Source organism: Rhinoderma darwinii, chromosome 6, assembly GCF_050947455.1.
Source record: "Rhinoderma darwinii isolate aRhiDar2 chromosome 6, aRhiDar2.hap1, whole genome shotgun sequence".
NCBI classification, from domain to species: Eukaryota; Metazoa; Chordata; class Amphibia; order Anura; family Rhinodermatidae; genus Rhinoderma; species Rhinoderma darwinii.
The window spans coordinates 105,894,972-105,914,760 of NC_134692.1; the positions used below are offsets into that span (position 1 = coordinate 105,894,972).

At 42.7% G+C, this 19,789-nt stretch overlaps 1 protein-coding gene across 2 annotated transcripts in view; it reads right to left on the reverse strand.

Moving 5' to 3' along the window:
* CARHSP1 (calcium regulated heat stable protein 1) overlaps positions 1-19,789 on the reverse strand; it is a 53,017-nt gene that overhangs the window by 12,906 nt on the left and 20,322 nt on the right. For both annotated transcript variants that reach the window (XM_075831321.1, XM_075831322.1), the window contains exon 2: positions 1,836-2,036. In XM_075831321.1, the coding sequence (XP_075687436.1) occupies positions 1,836-2,023 (188 nt within the window). In that variant the 5' untranslated portion in view covers positions 2,024-2,036. The remainder of the gene's footprint in view (positions 1-1,835; positions 2,037-19,789) is intronic.

Below are 19,789 nucleotides of genomic sequence, written 5' to 3' on the forward strand. Positions count from 1 at the left end.
GCTGCCAAGACAAATAAAATCATGCATCAAAAGAGGCATATATGCTCGTGACAAGAACATAGTTTTGCCTCTAAACAAATCACTAGTCAGACCACACATGGAATATGGTGTACAATTTTGGGCACCGGTGTCTAAGAAGGACATGGCGGAACTAGAACGGGTGCAAAGAAGGGCAACCATGGTAATTAGGGGAATCGGTGGATTGCAGTACCAAGAAAGGTTATCAAACTTGGGGCCATTCAGTTCAGAAAAAAAAGATGGCTTAGGCTTCATTCATATCTGCGCTAGGCTTCCGTTCCGACATTCCGTCTGAGCTTTCCGGAGCCCTGACAGACACAAACGGAAAACATAGGTTTGGGTTTCTATCACCACTGATTTCAATGGGGACGGAGCCAGTGCCAATGGTTTCCGTTTGTCTCCGTTGTGCAAGGGTTCCGTCGTTGTGACGGAATCAATACCGTAGTCGACTGCGCTAGGGTTTCCATCGGAATGGAGCCCTAGAGCAGATCTAAACTAAGCCTTAGGGGCGATCTACTTTCAATGTACAAATATATAATTGGACAGTACAGTGATCTTTCTAATGATCTTTTTATACCTAGGCCTGTAACAAGAACAAGGGGGCATCCTCTACATCTAGAGGAGAAAAGGTTTCACCACCGTCACAGACGGGGATTCTTTACTGTGAGAGCAGTGAGACTATGGAACTCTCTGCCACATGATATTGTGATGGTTGATTCATTGAACAAGTTCAAGAAGGTCCTTGATGTAGGGATGGGCAATTAATAGAAAAATAAATCAAAATCGAAATTTAGCGCAATTAATCAACGTCCTCTTGCGAATTTTGGTTTTATCAATTATTTTCTCCCGGTTTAAAATGTATCTACATCTTCAGGACGCAGATACAGCAGAATCCAATGGTAGACCAGGGAACCGTAAGATCCCTGCTGTACCCCTCACTATGTATCTCTGGAACGAGGCAGTGACGTCATCTCCTCCACTCGTCATTGGAACGGGGTTAGGTGAGTATGTAATTATTATTATCAGACACTTTTGGGGGCAGCTGTAGGGGCATTGTACAGCGTGGGGGCAGCTATGGGGGAATTTGTACGATGTGGGGAGCAGCTATAGGGGAATTAGACTGCTTGGAAGTCAGTTATGGGGCATTATACTATGTAGAGGCAGCTACGGGGGCATTATACTGTGTGGAGGGCAGTTCTGGAGGGCATTATACTGTGTGGTGGCAGCTATAGGGGCATTATACTGCGTGGGGAGCACTATAGGGCAATATACTGTGTGGGATTGGTGTCAAGGGGTATATTATATACAATAGTATACAGCAGGCTCAGGGGATAAATATTAATTCAATGGTGAAGCATGCAAATAGGGGCATGGCATGAAAATGGTGTGTGGCCTAAATAACAGTTCAATAATCGTAATCGAAATTACATGTTCAATTAATTGTGATTTTGATTTAGGTCATAATTGCCCAGCCCTACCTTGATGCCTTTTGGAAAAATATAATATCACAGGTTATAAGTACCAGATTATGAGAATGGGACGTTGATCCAGGGATTTATTCTGGCATATTTGGGGTCTGGAGGAATTTTTTCCCTAGTGAGGAAATTGGCATCCACATTGTGGGTTTGTTTTTGCCTTCATCTGGATTAACACTGTGGGATTATAGGTTGTCTATTTTCAACAATGTAACTATGAAATAAGATATATCAAAAAAGTTGTTATGTTCACTTGTCCTATTGATTTATGGGGAAAAAAATTCAAACGATGGTTGCACTTTAAGAGCTTGCATAAGACAAAAAGAGAATATTCAAACTCACGCAGAAAATGTTCTAGTACGTCTAGTTGGAAGCGGACTAGGTACGAGGTGTCTCATAGGAGATGGAGAGCGATCTCTTATTCGTCTAGGGCCTGGTAAATTAAGGGTCTTTGGAGACTCTGGAGATTGAGGAGATACCGGCAACTCGCTGGATGTGCCAGTAACCGGAGAGGTTGAGTCAGATGACATTTCTGCTTCTTATCTGAAACACATAAAACAAAGACAAAATATATGCACAGGCATTATTCAACACGTTCTTAAAGGTTACACGTATCAAGGATCCATCCTGTGTTATTCACTGCCAGCAGGAGCTAATAAAATAAACATTTCTGTCTATTCCTTGCATCATTTATCCTGTATCTACAGGAACACAAGGAAGCCCAACGGCACTTATTCAGCTGCATTTACAAAGTGTAATTACTTGCATTGTCAAAACTGCTCTCAACTGCATTCATTCTCGACCAAAAAAAAAAATCCCTTTAACCCTATCATGACCAGGGTTCATTGATGCCCCTGTGTCCAGGTAAAATTTTCCATTACCGATATGCACTTCTTTAAAGGAACAGTGTCACCACCCAAAAAATTTTCATGTCAGTTTGATGTTAGTGTTTTATTAAAAACGTTTTTATTTATATGTGTGTTTGTGTGTTACTTTTTTCCATTTTTTCACTTTTTCTTCCCTACGGGGGCTGCCATATTTTTTTCCATTTCTGTATGTGTCGATTAACGACACATACAGACATGGAATACGGCAGCCACAGTCCCATAGGGACTGCGAACGGGGCCCGTCCCATCCACTTCTGTGTACGCCGTCTGTGTGGGAACTGCGCATGCGCCGCTCCCACACAGTCCAATTTGAAATGCGCGCCGTCCGGCGCCATTTTCCTGTGGACCGGAAGTCGCGGCCGGACAGTAAGATTACTACTTCCGGTCGCGGCTTCCGGACTTGTGCACTTGGACCAGCGGCAGCAGACGGAGCGGACGGGCCGGAGGGAGCCGCGGCGGCAGGAGCAGGTAAGAGATTTCTATGTATGTTCGTGTTTGTGTGTGTTTACTACTGTATGTAAACCTACTACACTGTGTGTTAGCTCAAAAAATGGCGACACACAGTGTAGGAGGTTAGACCGTTCAATCCCCTCGTTTATCCCGGCACTAGCCAGGATAAAGGAGGGGGGGGATTCTCAGAGCTCACTAGAGCGAGTGCTTTTTTTCCCAATTTTGCAGCAAAAAGCAATGTGGTTGCTTTACCACATGCAATGCTGCAATTTTGGGAATAGCTCCATCTAGTGACCAGCACTGGGAAATATTATAAATTAGAATCTAATTTATAATATTTCCTGACTCGTGAAAAAAATAAAAAAAATTTGAACAATGTTTAATCACCTACACACTAAATGTTTAATTAAAAAAAAAAAAATCATGTTTTGCTGGCAACACATTCCCTTTAAACAATAATATATTTGCAACCGCTTTGAATATCACAACTACTTTTTTTTTACAAGACTTATGAGGCTTTCATTTTCTAGATTTGTTTTTTAAATTTTTATTCACTAAAAATTTTAAAAACACACTTATTTGTAATTTAAATGTCGTTTTTCATAGCTGTTTTGCATCACTGTCCCAAAATTTTAATCCATTTCCTGACCGTCTGACCGTTTTTAACCATTTGCCATCCGTTTTTCATGAACGTTAAAAAAAATAAAAAAAATAAATGGATCAATTTTAAAATCGGTGGTTCTTTGTCCCAACCCCCTGAAAACACCACAGTGCCCAAGTAGATAGTGACACGTTGCCCACATAGTGCCAGTTCCAACACAGATAGTGCCCACTGTAAATAGTGCCAATGCCCACATAGTGCCACACACAGTGCCCATGTAGATAGCGCCACAGTGTCCCCTGTAGGTAGTGCCCATATAATGCCACAGTGCCCATGTAGATAGTGCTACACCCTTGTATACAGCACACCCCTGTAGATAGCACCACACCCCTGTAGATAGCACCACCCCCTACAAATAGCGCCACCCCTCTGTAGATAGCAACATACCCTCTGCAGATAGCGCCACCCCACCCCCTCGTAAATGGCACACCTTCCTGTAAATAGCACCACTGTAGCTCCCTGTAGGAGCAGAATCCCTCTGGCCGGGGATCCCGCTGCAGATGTAGTACCGGACGTCACTGTCCATATATGGAAAGAGTGTGGGCAGCACAGCAGAATAAGAGAAGCCTCCAGGGATCTGAGACTTGTAAATCCCACAATGTCCAAACAAGAAGTAGAAAAGAGAGGCAGAACTCCAAACAGATGCCGTCAGAAAAGTGGATTTATTCTCCCATCAGTGCAGTAAACAGGGCAACGTTTCAGCTGCTCAATGCAGCCTTTGTCAAGCTTCTCTACAAGTACTACCCAAGTATTTTCTAGTATGTCAAGATGATCAAATACTAACACACGTTGCCATGGGGACTTTACTGCTTTAATAGTGATCTTCAGATTCATTCAAATATCATAATATCCTTTATCTTCTGGTCCACCTCACATCTTATTAAAGTGTAACACGTAGACCTCTACATAGGTTACTTTTCTTACTGTTGTGCTGTAATAAAATAGTTCACCTGTGTGTTAGTTTTCCATTTAGCTCTTGCTACAGGTTACACTTTAGGGGGCATACAAGCGTAAGGAATATTTGGCCAGACATAAGCCACTCCTCAGCAAAAGGCACTAACAGCCCGCTTGCCAAAAGGCACTCTAAGGACTCAGACCATAGAAAAACAAGAATCTCTGGTTTGATGAAACCAAGATTGAACTCTTTACCCTGAATGCCATGCATCATGTCTGGTGAATACTTTCCCTACGGTTAGGTGTGTGGTGACAGCGTCATACAGTGGGCATGTTTTTCAGTGGCAGGAACTGGAAAATTAGTCAGGATTGAGGGAATGGAGCACTCTGGGCTCATACCGGGGTGAAGATTCAACTTCCAAAAGGACAGCGATCCTAAGCACACAGCGAAGACAACGCAGGAGTTTCTTCCAGATAAGTCTGTGAATGTCCTTGAATGGTCCAGACAAATCCTGGACTTGAGCACTCACTATGAGGTTTTGTGTTTAGATTGATGAGAAAATAAAATATATTCTCATCCATTTTGGAATAAGGCTGTAAAACAATGTGGAAAATGTGCAGGGTATGTACTGTATATTAAGAAGTTGCTTAAAGAGGCTCTGTCACCACATTATAAGTGCCCTATCTCCTACATAAGGAGATCGGCGCTATAATGTAGGTGTCAGCAGTGCTTTTTATTTAAAAAACCGATCTGTTTTCACCACTTTATTAGCGATTTTAGATTTATGCTAATGAGTTGCTTAATGCCCAACTGGGCGTGTTTTTAGTTTAGACCAAGTGGGCGTTGTACAGAGGAGTGTATGACGCTGACCAATCAGCATCATGCACTTCTCTCCATTCATTTAGTCAGCGCATAGGGATCCTTTTAGATCGCTATGTGCTGTCTTATACTAACACATTAACGATACTGAAGTGTTTAGACAGTGAGTAGACATTCCACGGGATGTCTATTCACAATCCCTGCACTTCATTACTGTTTCTGTGGTAGTTACAGCAGAAGAAGCGTAATCTCGTTGTAACCTGTCATCTACAGCGTAATCTCGCGAGATTACGCTTCCTCTGCTGTAACTACCACAGACACAGTAACGAAGTGCACAGATTGTGAATAGACATCCCGTGGAATGTCTATTCACTGTCTAAACACTTCAGTATTGTTAATGTGTTAGTATAAGACAGCACATACTGATCTAAAAGGATCCCTATGCGCTGCCTAAATGAATGGAGAGGAGTGCATGACGCTGATTGGTCAGCATCATACACTCCTCTGTACAACGCCCACTTGGTCTAAACTAAAAACACAGGATACCCCCTGAGGAAGCTGATACAGCGAAACGCGCGTTGGGGTGGTTATTTTCTGCACGTGGATCACGATTATTACCTCTTAAACCATGGGTGAGTGTTTTCCTTCTGGCTCTCTCTGGTGATTCCAGATGAGTAGCTTGGCATACCCCGTATACCCTGCATACCCATTGTAACTACACTTGGACTGGATGGTACTCTTTTGTCTCGGGGATTCTCTGTATGGTACTTTTACTTAGATATTAAGATTTGATGTTTTCCCTTCGAGTATTATTGAGGATGTCCGGATCTGGTAGATATGCATTTGAGAAAGGGGTTTTTCTTATGGACCCCCTTTCTCTGGAATGATATAGACACTTTGGATTTATATCTGATAGACAGCAGCTCTTCTGTAATTATTAATTGCTATATTACTATATTGTACTTCTACATGCTCCTCTACCATTTATATCCAATTATGCCTAGGTCCCCATGGTTATATATTACGCTTACGTGACCCACAAGCAACTTCTTCTTTTTAGAAACCTCGCCATGTTTTTTATCAATTTGTTTGATGTATAATTTATGTGTAATAAAATTCATCTTTTCTACTTTATATATAGCCTTAGGACTCTTTCTTTTCTCAATATATGCTATGCTATTAGTGAGTCTGCTATTCTGTGATACTTTGGAGGTGCCCGATACCAATGTTGGTCGCACCTAACCAGTTACTTGTCCCTGTGAGACATTTGTTTATAAACTAAAAACACGCCCAGTTGGGCATTAAGCAACTCATTAGCATAAATCTAAAACCGCTAATAAAGTGGTGAAAACAGATAGTTTTTTTTAAATAAAAATCACTGCTGTCACCTACATTATAGCGCCGATCTTATGTAGGAGATAGGGAACTTATAATGTGGTGACAGAGCCTCTTTAAAAGGAAACTCTGGCAAACCATAGTATCTCATGTGAATTATCACCAGTATTCATGATTTTGGATGCTACTGCTATCCCCTGTAGGTTTTGGTTTAATAAAATATCAAGTGGAATGTGCCTGGGCAGTTGCATTGGGTAAAAACCTCAAGTCTTTTTAGCCCTGTGTAATTTTGCAGTTGTCACTGACCATTTGGAATGATCTATTTAACCATAACTTTTTATATATGTGATCTGGCCACAATGTGATATGTAGGTAGGGGATCATGTGACCAGAACTCCTCCCTGAAGTCAGGGATTTATACCATAAAGATGGTGTTTAGAAGTGAAATTCATTTCTTCGAAAAATAAAAAAAAGATAGAGGTGACATGGAGGAAAATATAATCTGAATAATTGCCGGTCCTACTTATATTTTTGACGATTTATTTGGAACATGAATCCTGTTGACAAGTAGCTGTCTGGTCACTTCATGGAATGGAAGGTTTTAATCATCACATATTTAGAGTGGGTGTTGGAAATAGGAGATATTCCAAAACAAAAGCCCACTTAATCCTCTGAAGTTACAGAAGCTTTGTCCAAAATGTAAAACGAGACCAACTGTGACAAATGCTGATTGGCAGATTTCATGAACGCCAACAAAGTTCACCAGTCAATTAAATGGATGACCGACTGGATTATTGGATCAAAAACAACAAATAAAAACGTTTCTTGGGCAGGGTGCTACATAAAGTGTAAAGCCAGGAGAATAAAATACAAACATGAAAAATCTATTCCAGTTTTCTAGAGGAAACCAACCATATTCTGAAGGTAACTTGTTTAGATGAAGTATCTGTGGAAGCAGCACATGGCTGTATAGTGGGAACTTGGGAAGTAAAAGTATAAATAGACATAAATATCTTTTACATTGCGCATGTGTTGTACATCTCTATGAAGCCGTATGCTGTACTGAAGGAGATGAGCTGATGATTAAATAAGCCCCCGTGCACACGACTGTATTTTTATCCATCCGTAAATACGGATCTGTAGTCATCCGCAACTTATCCGCATATAGAGGAACGGTATCCGCAAGTACAGTCCATAGTGAATCCGTATATACGGATCCGCAAAAAGAAGAAAACCACAAACAATGTGCAACAGCTGCAAACCTGGTGTCGCCTAGAAACGCTTCCGTAATTACGGACGGCTACGGGTGCACATCCGTAGCCGTCCGTAATTAGGGGAGCGCTCATAGACTTCTATGGGGAGTTCGTGCCGGAATTACGGCCAAGAATAGGACATGTTCTATATTTTACGGAACGCACACCCATCATATATGGAAAGGTGTCCGTAGCCCATAGAAATGAATGGTTCTATAATTATGGTCCGTAATTACAGATGAAAAATGCGGTCGTGTGCATGGGGCCTTAGCAGGGACGAATACAGCAAACAGATATATTGAATATAATATTTCATCCTATTTCCTACGTTTCACCTCATGTTTATATGTATTACAAGTCAATCACAACCATGCATGCAGACAGCTAAAGCTGAACATTATCTGAGGCTCCCTGTGTGGAAGGCAATATAAACCAGAAGCGCCTAACAAATGCATGTGTAAAATACCTACGCAGAAGTATAGCCCTGATCTGCGTGCTAGGGGACTGGAGCGATCAATATGCAGCTACTATTCTCTGCTGTAATTTGTCAATGACCTCGGTCAAATTACAGATCAGTATTAGGGTTCTCATGCATGAGGTTTTTACCGTGCCTCCGTATGACTCCTATTTTGTAAAGAATCAAAACAGAAAGGAAATCATAACATGCTCCATTGGACGCCATATATACTGAGCTATTCTCCCCTAGATGTATGGCTTATACGTGAGAATATCTCCATACAAACAGCAACCAACGAAGCATATTACAGCATTACATGAAGGCCGTACAGGCTCTGTGTGCATGGGGCCTAGCTTTGGTATATTGTCGTAAGATTCTGAGATGGTTTTCCCTTGACAGACACAATCAGCCGTTTCTTTAACGGACATACATTATAATAGACAATGCCATGAATTTGTTGTTAAAAATCTCTTTTCTGGTGGAATAAATAGTTAAATTCTGTGCATTCGATTTCTGCCCATATTGAGCACCGATATAACAATGAGTGCCAGAGGCATGGCCTAAGGGCTCATGCACATGACCGTAGCCATGTGCACGGCCGTGATTTACGGGTCGGCCGGCTGCAGACTGTCTGCCGCGAGCCGCCCGCAAATCGCGGGATATGCACATGGCCACGGCCATTATTTTCAATTAGCCCGGACCGCAGAAGACGGCCGTAATAAGACAGGTCCGTTCTTTCTGCGGTACGGGCTCCCGGGCCGTGCACGGACCGTAAAAACTACGGTTGTGTGCATGGCCCCATAGAAATGAATGGGGCCGCAATTCTCCCGTGGATTTTCGGGGGAATTGCGGCCGCAAAAGGACGTTCGTGAGCATGGGGCCTAACAGATGTCTTGTCATTTTTAGACTGACAGGCATAATGCAGTGAATAATAAAAGCGATAAAATGATCGCACAGTAAAGTCCCCTGGTGAGACAAAAAAAAAGTTTAATAAAGCTTTTAATAAATAAACGTCCGAAGAAAAAAAAATTAAAACCCACTTTTCCCCCTTACTTTATTATGAAAAAAAGTAAAAAGTTACATGCTGAATGCTGTAAAAAATAAAAGACAATGCCAGAATTGCTGTCTTCTGTTTATCCTGCCTTCAAAAAAATGTGATAAAAAGTGATCAAAAAGTTGAATGTACTCCAAAACGGTACCAATAAAAAATACAAGTCGTCCTGCAAAAAAAAGCCCTCATATCATACAGCTATGTCAGCAGAAAAATAAAAAAGTTATGGCGCTTAAAATATGGCGACACAAAAACAAATAATTTAGAAAAAAAAAAAGTGTGGTGAAATTTCAGGTTTTTTTCCTTTTACTCCACGAAAAAGTTAATAAAAGATACTCAAAAAAATTATAAGTACCCGAAAATGGTGAGATTAAAAAATACAAACTTGTCCCGCAAAAATCAAGCCCTTATACAGCTATGTCGACAGAAAAATAAAAAAAAGTTATAGCGACGATGGAAAAACTTAAAAAATTGCTTGATCATTAAGGTTTATAATACCTTCGGTATTAAGGGGTTAAAATAGAATTTAATTTTCAAATTGTATACAAACAAAAGTAGGCAAACGACAGCCAGCTCCACGGGCGGTAAACTGCACTGGTGCTCGGACACAAAGGGGTGGGGTCCCACATATCCGAAAAAACAATAGGATCCAGCAGTTCCGTGCAGTAAAAACATGCTTCAATATAGACCGCAAAATCTTAGGCCTTATTCACACGAGCGTATTTCACGTCCGTGTTACGCACGTTAAAACAACGAACCTCACACGGACCTATGCAATTCAATGGGGCATGTGTCCGCTGCGTGAAACTCCCTGCATGTCCTATTCTTGTGCGTTTTTTGCGCATCACACACCCATTGAAGTCAATCGGTGTGGGGTATTGTCATACTCGGGAGAAATTGCATTACAAATTTAGGGCGACTTTTTCTCCTTTATCCCTTGTGAAAATGAAAAAATGAAACGTTTTAGTGGACAAAAATGTTTTAATTAATTTTCACGGCCTAATTCTACTAAATTCTGCAATCGCGACATGGCACTAAAAACCAATCCAGCAATATCTGCGCTCCAAAATCCAAATGGCGCTCCCTCCCTTCTGAGCGCTGCCGTGGGTCCAAACAGCAGTTTATTACCACATTTGGGGTATTTCCGTAATCGGGAGAAGATGCTTTACAAATGTTGGGGTGCATTTTCTTCTTTATTCCTTGTAAATATTACAAATTTCTACAGACCAACTCCAATAAATATAGCAATATATTGCTCGTCCGACACGATGCAGGACCTTGGGCACGAAGTGACGTCACAGCGTGATCTCTTGAGATCACGCTGTGTCTGTGCACTGCCAGAAGCTGGGTGTTAACGAAGAGAAGTGGATGATGCTGATTCGTCAGCATCATACACTTCTATTCACAACGCCCAGCTAGTAAAAGAAGTAAAAACGCCCAGATGTACACACAATACACGCCCAGTTGGAAATAAGAGAAAACACGCCCAGTTGTACTTTAGAAAGCCTCATTTGCATAAATATAAAAATGGTCATAACTTGGCCAAAAATGCTCGTTTAAAAAAAACAAAAAAACGTTACTCTTATCTACATTGCAGCGCCGATCTGCTGCAATAGGAGATAGGAGTTGCAAAATCTGGTGACAGAGGCTCTTTAACATAGTTTGCAAACCACTGTAAAACCAAAGGCACACATACAATCTCTAGGTCTATGTGCCCTGGACAATTATAGTCCAAAGCAATGGAGAAAATAAGCCAAAGCTCAAAGTCTACACATTAATAGTAGCACGGTATTCATCGTGACTTGACACTATGTATTTGTAACGTAAGCGTCTCGCCTTTTTAAGTCAGGACAATAGTGACCCTAGAGATTATAAACCACATGCCCTGCTGTTGTTTTACCTTGATCAGGGATAGAGTTACATCAGCTAGAGTCAGAGTAAAAAATATAACTAGCTACCTGGATACCAAGACTGCTGGGACTGTAATAGAGTAAATAATCCTGGTATAAGTGAAACAGGAAGCTAGAGTAAATACAAGCTGCACACACGCCCTTTACCTTCACTAGTACTTTTAAATTATAAAGAGCGTAATAAAATCTGTAAAAGTGTAATAAAATTAGCAAAAATACAAAATGAAAGGCAGGTGGCCAAGGATAGTAAAACAAATACCCAAAAATTCTTCAAGTATATAAACGCAAAAAAGCCAAGGTCTGAACATGTAGGACCCCTAGATAATGGTAATGGGGAGTTGGTCACAGGGGATCAAGAGAAGACAGAGTTACTAAATGGGTTCTTTAGCTCTGTATATACAACAGAATCAAGAGCAGCTGATGTAGCCGCTGCCAGTGCTATTAATATATCAGTTGATATACTGAATTGGCTAAATGTAGATATGGTCCAAGCTAAATAAAATAAAATAAATATGCACAAGGCCCCGGGACCAGATGGGTTACACCCTAGAGTTCTTAAACAGCTTAGTTCAGTTATTTCTGTCCCCCTCTTCATAATATTTAGAGATTATCTAGTGACCGATATAGTGCCAAGTGACTGGCGCAGGGCAAATGTGGTGCCTATTTTCAAAAAGGGCTCTAGGTCTTCCCCGGGTAATTATAGACCAGTAAGCTTAACATCCATAGTGGGGAAAATGTTTGAGGGGCTATTGAGGGACTATATACAGAATTATGTGACAATAAATAGTATTATAAGTGACAGCCAGCACGGTTTTACTAAGGACAGAAGTTATCAAACTAACCTGATCTGTTTTTATGAAGAGGTGAGCAGAAGCCTAGACAGAGGGGCCGCTGTGGATATAGTGTTTTTGGACTTTGAAAAAGGAATTTGACACTGTCCCTCATAGACGTCTAATGGGTAAATGAAGGACTATAGGTTTAGATCAGGGGTCTCAAGCACGCAGCCCGCGGGCCACATGCGGCCCCTGGGGCTATCATCTGCGGCCCGCGGGACACAGAGCCGCTAGTATCGGCTCTGCTCCGAGACTCTGTGGAATTCCCTGACATCGCTGTCCATATATGGACAGTTTGTCAGGGTCTTCCCCAGAGCGGAGTCCCGGGCAGAGCGCTAGTATCGGCTCTGCACCGGGACTCTGTGGAATTCCCTGACATCACTGTCCATGTTTGGACACACGATGTCTGGGGCTTCCCCAGAGCCGGAGTCCCGTGCAGAGCGCTAGTATAGGCTCTGCTCCGGGACTCTGTGGAATTCCCCGACATCGCTGCCCATATATGGACAGTGTGTTAGGGTCTTCCCCAGAGCGGAGTCCCGGGCAGAGCACTAGTACAGGCTCTGCTCCGGGACTCTGTGGAATTCCCTGACATCGCTGCCCATATATGGACAGTGTGTCAGGGTCTTCCCCAAAGCGGAGTCCCGGGCAGAGCGCTAGTATCGGCTCTGCTCCGGGACTCTGTGGAATTCCCCGACATCGCTGCCCATATATGGACAGTGTGTTAGGGTCTTCCCCAGAGCGGAGTCCCGGGCAGAGCACTAGTACAGGCTCTGCTCCGGGACTCTGTGGAATTCCCTGACATCGCTGCCCATATATGGACAGTGTGTCAGGGTCTTCCCCAGAGAGGAGTCCCGGGCAGAGCGCTAGTATCGGCTCTGCTCCGGGACTCTGTGGAATTCCCTGACATCGCTGTTCATATATGGACAGTTTGTCAGGGTCTTCCCCAGAGCGGAGTCCCGGGCAGAGCGCTAGTATCGGCTCTGCTCCGGACCGGGACTCTGTGGAATTCCCTGACATCGCTGTCCATGTTTGGACACATGATGTCTGGGGCTTCCCCAGAGACGGAGTCCTGTGCAGAGCGCTAGTATAGGCTCTGCTCCGGGACTCTGTGGAATTCCCTGACATCGCTGCCCACACGAGTATAGCACATTAATTATATAATAGTAGAGTTGTGACTGGAGCTCTGGATTTGTTCTGAGTATAAGACAAGATGTTTGCATCTGCATCTACTGATCTTGCAGTAGAGTTGTGAGTGTAGCTGTGGATGTCTCTGGAGTATAGTACATGATGTTACAGTAGAGCTGTGAGTGCAGCTCTGGATGTGACTGGAGTAAAGTACATGATATAATAGTAGAGTTGTGAGTGCAGCCTGGGATTCCAGCTCTGCTCCTAACATCACTGTCCATATATGGACAGAGATGTCCCGGGTAGAGCACTAGTAGGCTCTTCCTGGGACTCCAGCTGTGCTCCTGACATCACTGGGACTCCTGCTCTGGGGAAGCCCCTGACATAATTGTCGATGTATGGACAGCGATGTCAGAGGCTTCCCCAGAGCAGAGCCTATAATAGCGCTCTGCCCGGGACTCCGCTCTGGGGAATACCCTGCCACACTGTCCATATATGGGCAGATATGTCAGGGAATTCCACAGAGTCCCGGAGCAGAGCCGACACCAGCGCTCTGCTCGGGACTCCGGCTCTGGGGAAGCCCCAGACATCGCTGTTCATATGTGGACAGCGATGTCAGGGAATTCCAGAGTCTCGGAGCAGAGCCGATACTAGCGGCTCTGTGTCCCGCGGGCCGCAGATGACAGCCCCAGGGGCCGCATGCGGCCCGCGGGCCTGAGACCCCTGATATAGAGGATGGGATTAATAGCACTATTTCTATTTTTTGCAGATGAGACAAAGCTATGCAGTAATGTTCAGTCTATGGACGATGTTCATGAATTGAAAGCGAATTTAACCCCTTAAGGACGGAGCCTAGTTTGGGCCTTAAGGCTCAGAGCCCATTTTTGAAATCGGACATATTTCACTTTATGTGGTAATAACGTCTGAATGCTTAAACCTATCCAAGCGATTCGGAGACTGTTTTCTCGTGACACTTTGGGCTTCATGTTCGTGGTAATATTTGGTCGCTATATTCAGTGTTTATTGGTGAAAAATTGCAAAATTTAGAGAAAATTTAGAAAAAATAGCATTTTTCAGAATTTAAATGCATCTGCTTGTAAAACAGATGGTTATACCACCCAAAATAGTGACTAGTTCACATTTCCCATATGTCTACTTTAGATCTGCATAGTTTTTAGAGCATTCTTTTATTTTTCTTGGACGTTACAAGGCTTAGAAAATAAACCGCAATTTCTCTTTTTTTTTAAGAAAATTTCAAAAGCCTTTTTTTTTTAAGGTACCAGTTCAGTTCTGAAGTGGCTTTGAGGGGCCTATGTATTAGAAACTCCGATAAAACACTCCATTTTAAAAACTAGACCCCTCAAAGTATTCAAAACAGCATTTAGAAAGTTTTTTAACCCTTCAGGCATTTCACAGGAATTAAAGCAAAGTGGAGGAGAAATTTGCAAATTTCATTTTTCTTGCTGAATTTCAATTTTATTAAAAAATTTTTGTGTAACACAGAAGGTTTTACCAGAGAAATACTACTAAATATGTATTGTCCAGATTCTGCAGTTTTTAGAAATGTCCCACATGTGGCTCTAGTGCGCTCGTGGACTAAAACACAAGCCCCAGAAGCACAGAAGCACCTAGTGCATTTTGAGGCCTCTTTTTTTATTAGAATATATTTTAGGCAGCATGCCAGGTTTGAAGAGGTGTTGAGGTGCCAAAACAGTAGAAATCCCCCAAAAGTGACCCCATTTTGGAAACTACACCCCTCAAGGAATTAATTTATGGTTGTTGTTATCATTTTGACCACACAGTTTTTTCACAGCACCTATTTTAATTGGGTTGTGAAATTAAAAAAATGTCATTTTTTCCAATAAGATGTCATTTGTGATCAAAATTTCCTATTTGCACAGGGAACAAAATACCCCATTTTGTTGCCCAATTTGTCCTTAGTGCGGCAATACCCCATTTGTGGTGATAAACTGCCGTTTGGGCCCATGGGAGCGCTCAGAAGGAAAGGAGCGCTATGTGTTTGTTGGAGTCCAGATTTTGCTGGATTGGTTTTCGGGTGCCATGTCGCATTTGCAGAGCCCCAGAGGCATCAAAGCAATGGAAACCCACCAGAAGTGACCCCATTTTGGAAACTACACTCTTCAAACAAATCATTTATGGGTAATGTGACTATTTAGACCCCATAGTTTCTTCACAGAACTTATTTGAATTGGGCTGGGAATTTAAAAAATAATATTTTTTTCCAATAATATGTAGTTTTGGCTGAAAATTTCTTATTTTCACAAGAAATAAAATACTCCATTTTGTTGCCCAATTTGTCCTGAGTGCAGCAATACCCCATTTGTGGAGCTAAACTGCCGTTTGGACCCATGGGAGGGCTCAGAAAGAAAGGAGCGCTATTTGTTCTTTGGAGTCCAGATTTTGAAGGATTGGCTTTCAGGTGCCATGTCGCATTTGCAGAGCCCCAGAGGTATCAAAGCAATGGAAACCCACCAGAAGTGACCCCATTTCGTAAACTACACCCCTCAAGGAATTCATTTATGGGTTTTGTGACCATTTTGACCCCACAGTTTTTTCACAGAATTTATTTGAATTGGGCTGGGAATTAAAACAAAATTATTTTTTTCCAATAATATGTAGTTTTGGCTGAAAATTTCTTATTTTCACAAGAAATAAAATACCCCATTCTGTTGCCCAATTTGTCCTGAGTGCGGCTGTAAAGGATCTGCCAGGCACAACTTCTGTGTATACGCCCATAGGTAATCAGTCTGCACCTGAGTCTATGTCTCTGAGACTGACTCCATCTTCCATCTTCCACCACTCAAGATGGCAGGCTTAGGAGTGGGAGAGCCTATCACAGCCTGGCCAGACGGAGCTAGCTCCCGCCCTCTGTCTATTTATACCTGTCTTTCCTGTTCCTCCTTTGCTTGTGATTCTTCTCGTGTAGTTTCCTGGCCCAGCTACAGCTTCTAACTATTTGATCCTGCTCCATACTGACCCTGGCTTACTGACTACTCTCCGTTTGGTACCTCGTTCTCTCCTGGTTTGACTCGGCTCGTTCACCACTCTTGTTGCTCACGGTGTTGCCGTGGGCAACTGCCCCTTTTCCCTTTGCTTTGTGTACCCTTGTCTGTTTGTCTCGTGCACTTACTGAGCGTAGGGACCGCCGCCCAGTAAGTGCACGAGACAAACAGACAAGGGTTCACAAAGCAAAGGGAAAAGGGGCAGTTGCCCACGGCAACACCGTGAGCAACAAGAGTGGTGAACGAGCCGAGTCAAACCAGGAGAGAACGAGGTACCAAACGCAGAGCAGGAGAGTAGTCAGTAAGCCAGGGTCAGTATGGAGCAGGATCAAATAGTTAGAAGCTGTAGCTGGGCCAGGAAACCACACGAGAAGAATCACAAGCAAAGGAGGAACAGAAAAGGCAGGTATATATAGACAGAGGGCGGAAGCTAGCTCCGTCTGGCCAGGCTGCGATAGGCTCTCCCACTCCTAAGCCTGCCATCTTGAGTGGTGGAAGATGGAGTCAGTCTCAGAGACATAGACTCAGGTGCAGACTGATTACCTATGGGCGTCAACTAAGTTGAGTGTATACAGCACAGACGTCGTTTGTGTTTTAATTTCTACCTGTGCAATATCACACAATGGAGCACAGTGTTTTGCTGTTTTTTTTTTGGGGGGGGGGGGGGGGTTCTAGTTCTCCAGCTCTACAGAATAGGAAATGTCAGTCTATTGTAAGCCTCTGTTCCCAGAGTGAAAACTGCAAGGTTTTAGGATTATTTTTTAATATAGATAATGACAAAGAAAAATGTAAATAAATAAAAAAAAAGTCTTTAAAAATATGGTTATCATAAAACTTGATTTAAACAAATAGGTCATTATCTGATGACACATTCCTTTTGATATACACCAGTACAAGACATATTAGCAATATAAGACACCATGTTTCTTTAAAATGGTTGCACACCAACTCATGTTTATAGCACTATAGGGGTCAATGCACACGATGCGTATTACGTGCGGTTTTGCTGCGTGTATTTAAGTGCGGCAAAACCGCAGAGTAATACAGTACCAGCATAGTCAATTAGATTCCAGGAAATCTCATGTGCACGCTGAAGTATTTTTCCACACATAAATTGACCTGCGACAAAGATTTTAAAACCAACAGCATGTCAATTTATCTTGCGTTTCCGCTTGCGAATTATATCTGCCTAGTGCTGAGGAAAATCGCACCAAAACCCGCAGAATGAAAACGCACTGAAAAACGCAAAAACTGCATCGAAAAACACACGATTAGATGTCTTTTACCTGCAAATTTCCTGGTTTTGATGCGGTTTTGGTACGTATTTTCTGCAGCAAAATACGCAACGTGTGCATTAGGGTTGTCAGGATACCAGAATTTGGACTTCGATACCGATATTTCCAGTAGTATTGCGATAATCGATACCAAAACTGTACTTTGCCAACAATAATACAAAAAAAAAAAAGAAGGTCTTCCATTTTCGAATGTGAGGCACGTGGTGTGATAAATTTTGAACCTCCATCTGCCTCATATTAATAGTAATTAACCCCATCATGTTCCTCACAGTCATAATGGACAACATTGGGTTAATGTGTGAGGTACATGATGGGGTTAATTACTATTAATGAGAGGCACATGGAGGTTCAAAATTCATAATACCTCGTGTCTCATTAATAAGTGAAAGAAAGAAGTTTTTATTTTATTTTATAACAGCGCAAACATCATAAATGATGATATAAAGTTGTTATTACGGTCGCGACGATACCGAACATGTATATATTTTATGTATTGAGACTTATTCTAACCCCTTAGTAACCACCAATACGCCTTTTCACGGCAGTCACTAAGGGGCCTTAGGCTAGGCCGTTGCCTTTTCACGGCGGCACAGTCCAAGTCCTGCACGGGTGTCCCGTACAGGCTGGAGCCGGGGCTCAGCTGTCGGATGACAGCTGGACTCTTGCTCCAACGGTAGCGATTGAAGTTTACTTAGATCGCGGCCTTTTAAACCGTTAAATACCGCGGTCAATAGCGACTGCAGCATTTAAATCATTTGCAGAGTGAGGGAGCTCCCTCTCTCCCCCATCGGCGATCTGCATATGCACTCCAATGGGGTGTCATGGCAGCCAGGGGCGTAATAAGGGGTATATACCTATTAGGATGTGCCCAAAAGATCGCAGAGTGAAGTCCCCTAGTGGGACTAAAAAAATAAAGGATTATAGTAAAAAATAAATAAACCATTTTTTTTCATAAAATGTGGTTTTATTTAGTAAAAGTGTAAAAAATTAAATAAAAAGTACACATATATGGTATCGCCGCAACCGCAATGACCCAAACAATAAAGTTAACATGTAACTTGAACCACAAGGTGAATGCCGTAAAAACACCCGCAAAAGACCACTGCGAAATTGCTATTTTTTTTTCCATTTTCCCCTAAAAAAAAAGTCAAAATAAAAATGTTTTTTTGTTTTTTTTTAATTCTTTTATTTTTGTTTTCAAAAGCACAAAGAAAAACACACAGTATAATTGGTACAAACCAACTCAGTACTGACATCGGGCCACAGGCCAGCAACTTGCATAACAAAAGTGCATAGAAACACAATGAAAAGAAGTATACCGCTCAGAGTAATAATGGTAGGAACTCAGATATGCACCCTGAACCCACAGCCATGCATAATACTCCGTAGTCGAAGAGGAAAACAGTAAAGAGAAAGAAAGAAAAGCGGGGACAGTAAGGAGAGAGAGAAAGGGGAAGGAACTAACCTGACACACTGCGCCTAGGTAAGAAGTCAAGATGCCATGATGGCCTTGTATTCCACAGAGAATTGAAATCGGATCCATTCACGCCATGTTCTGAGGAAGGAGGCATGGGATCCTCTCATTGATGCCGTGAGGTCCTCCATTCTCATAATCTCCTGGATCTTACCGCACCCCATGCCCACCGACGGGGGAAACAAGATGGTCTCCACAGCGCGGGTACGCACGCTCTAGCCGCATTCACCAAATGGCGAACAACTGAACGCCTATACGTAGACAGAGGCACCTCACACAGATGGAGCAGGAAAAGGCCCGGCGATCTCGAAAGGGGGAAATCCGTAAATTTCGAGAAAATGCGCCACACCTCGGACCAGAAATCAGTCAAGAGTGGGCAGTCCCAAAAAATGTGCAAGATCGTACCCACATGGTCACCACATCTCCAAAACAACGCCGGAATCATTGCATGCAATCTGGATGGCACCCTATACCAACGAGACAGAATCTTAAACCCTGCCTCCTGAAATCTACTAGCCATTGAGGATTTATGCGTCATGGTGAACAGACGCTCCGTTTGTTCGGGAGTGAATGTTAGACCCAAATCCCTTTCCCAACTAAGTAGGTAAGATGGTGTAGTCAGATTGGAGGGCGAGATCAAGAGAGCATAAAGTTTGGACAACGAATGGCGCACCGTGCCCGTGCCTGTGCATAAGAGTTCAAATGGGGAGCTGCCCCGTGAGTACGCCGCCGGATTAGCTAAGGACGCCAGGTAGTGTTGTAGCTGGGTGATCTGCCATGTAGAAAAAGAGATAGGGTCTGACAAAGACTGTAACGGAGTGCCAGTCA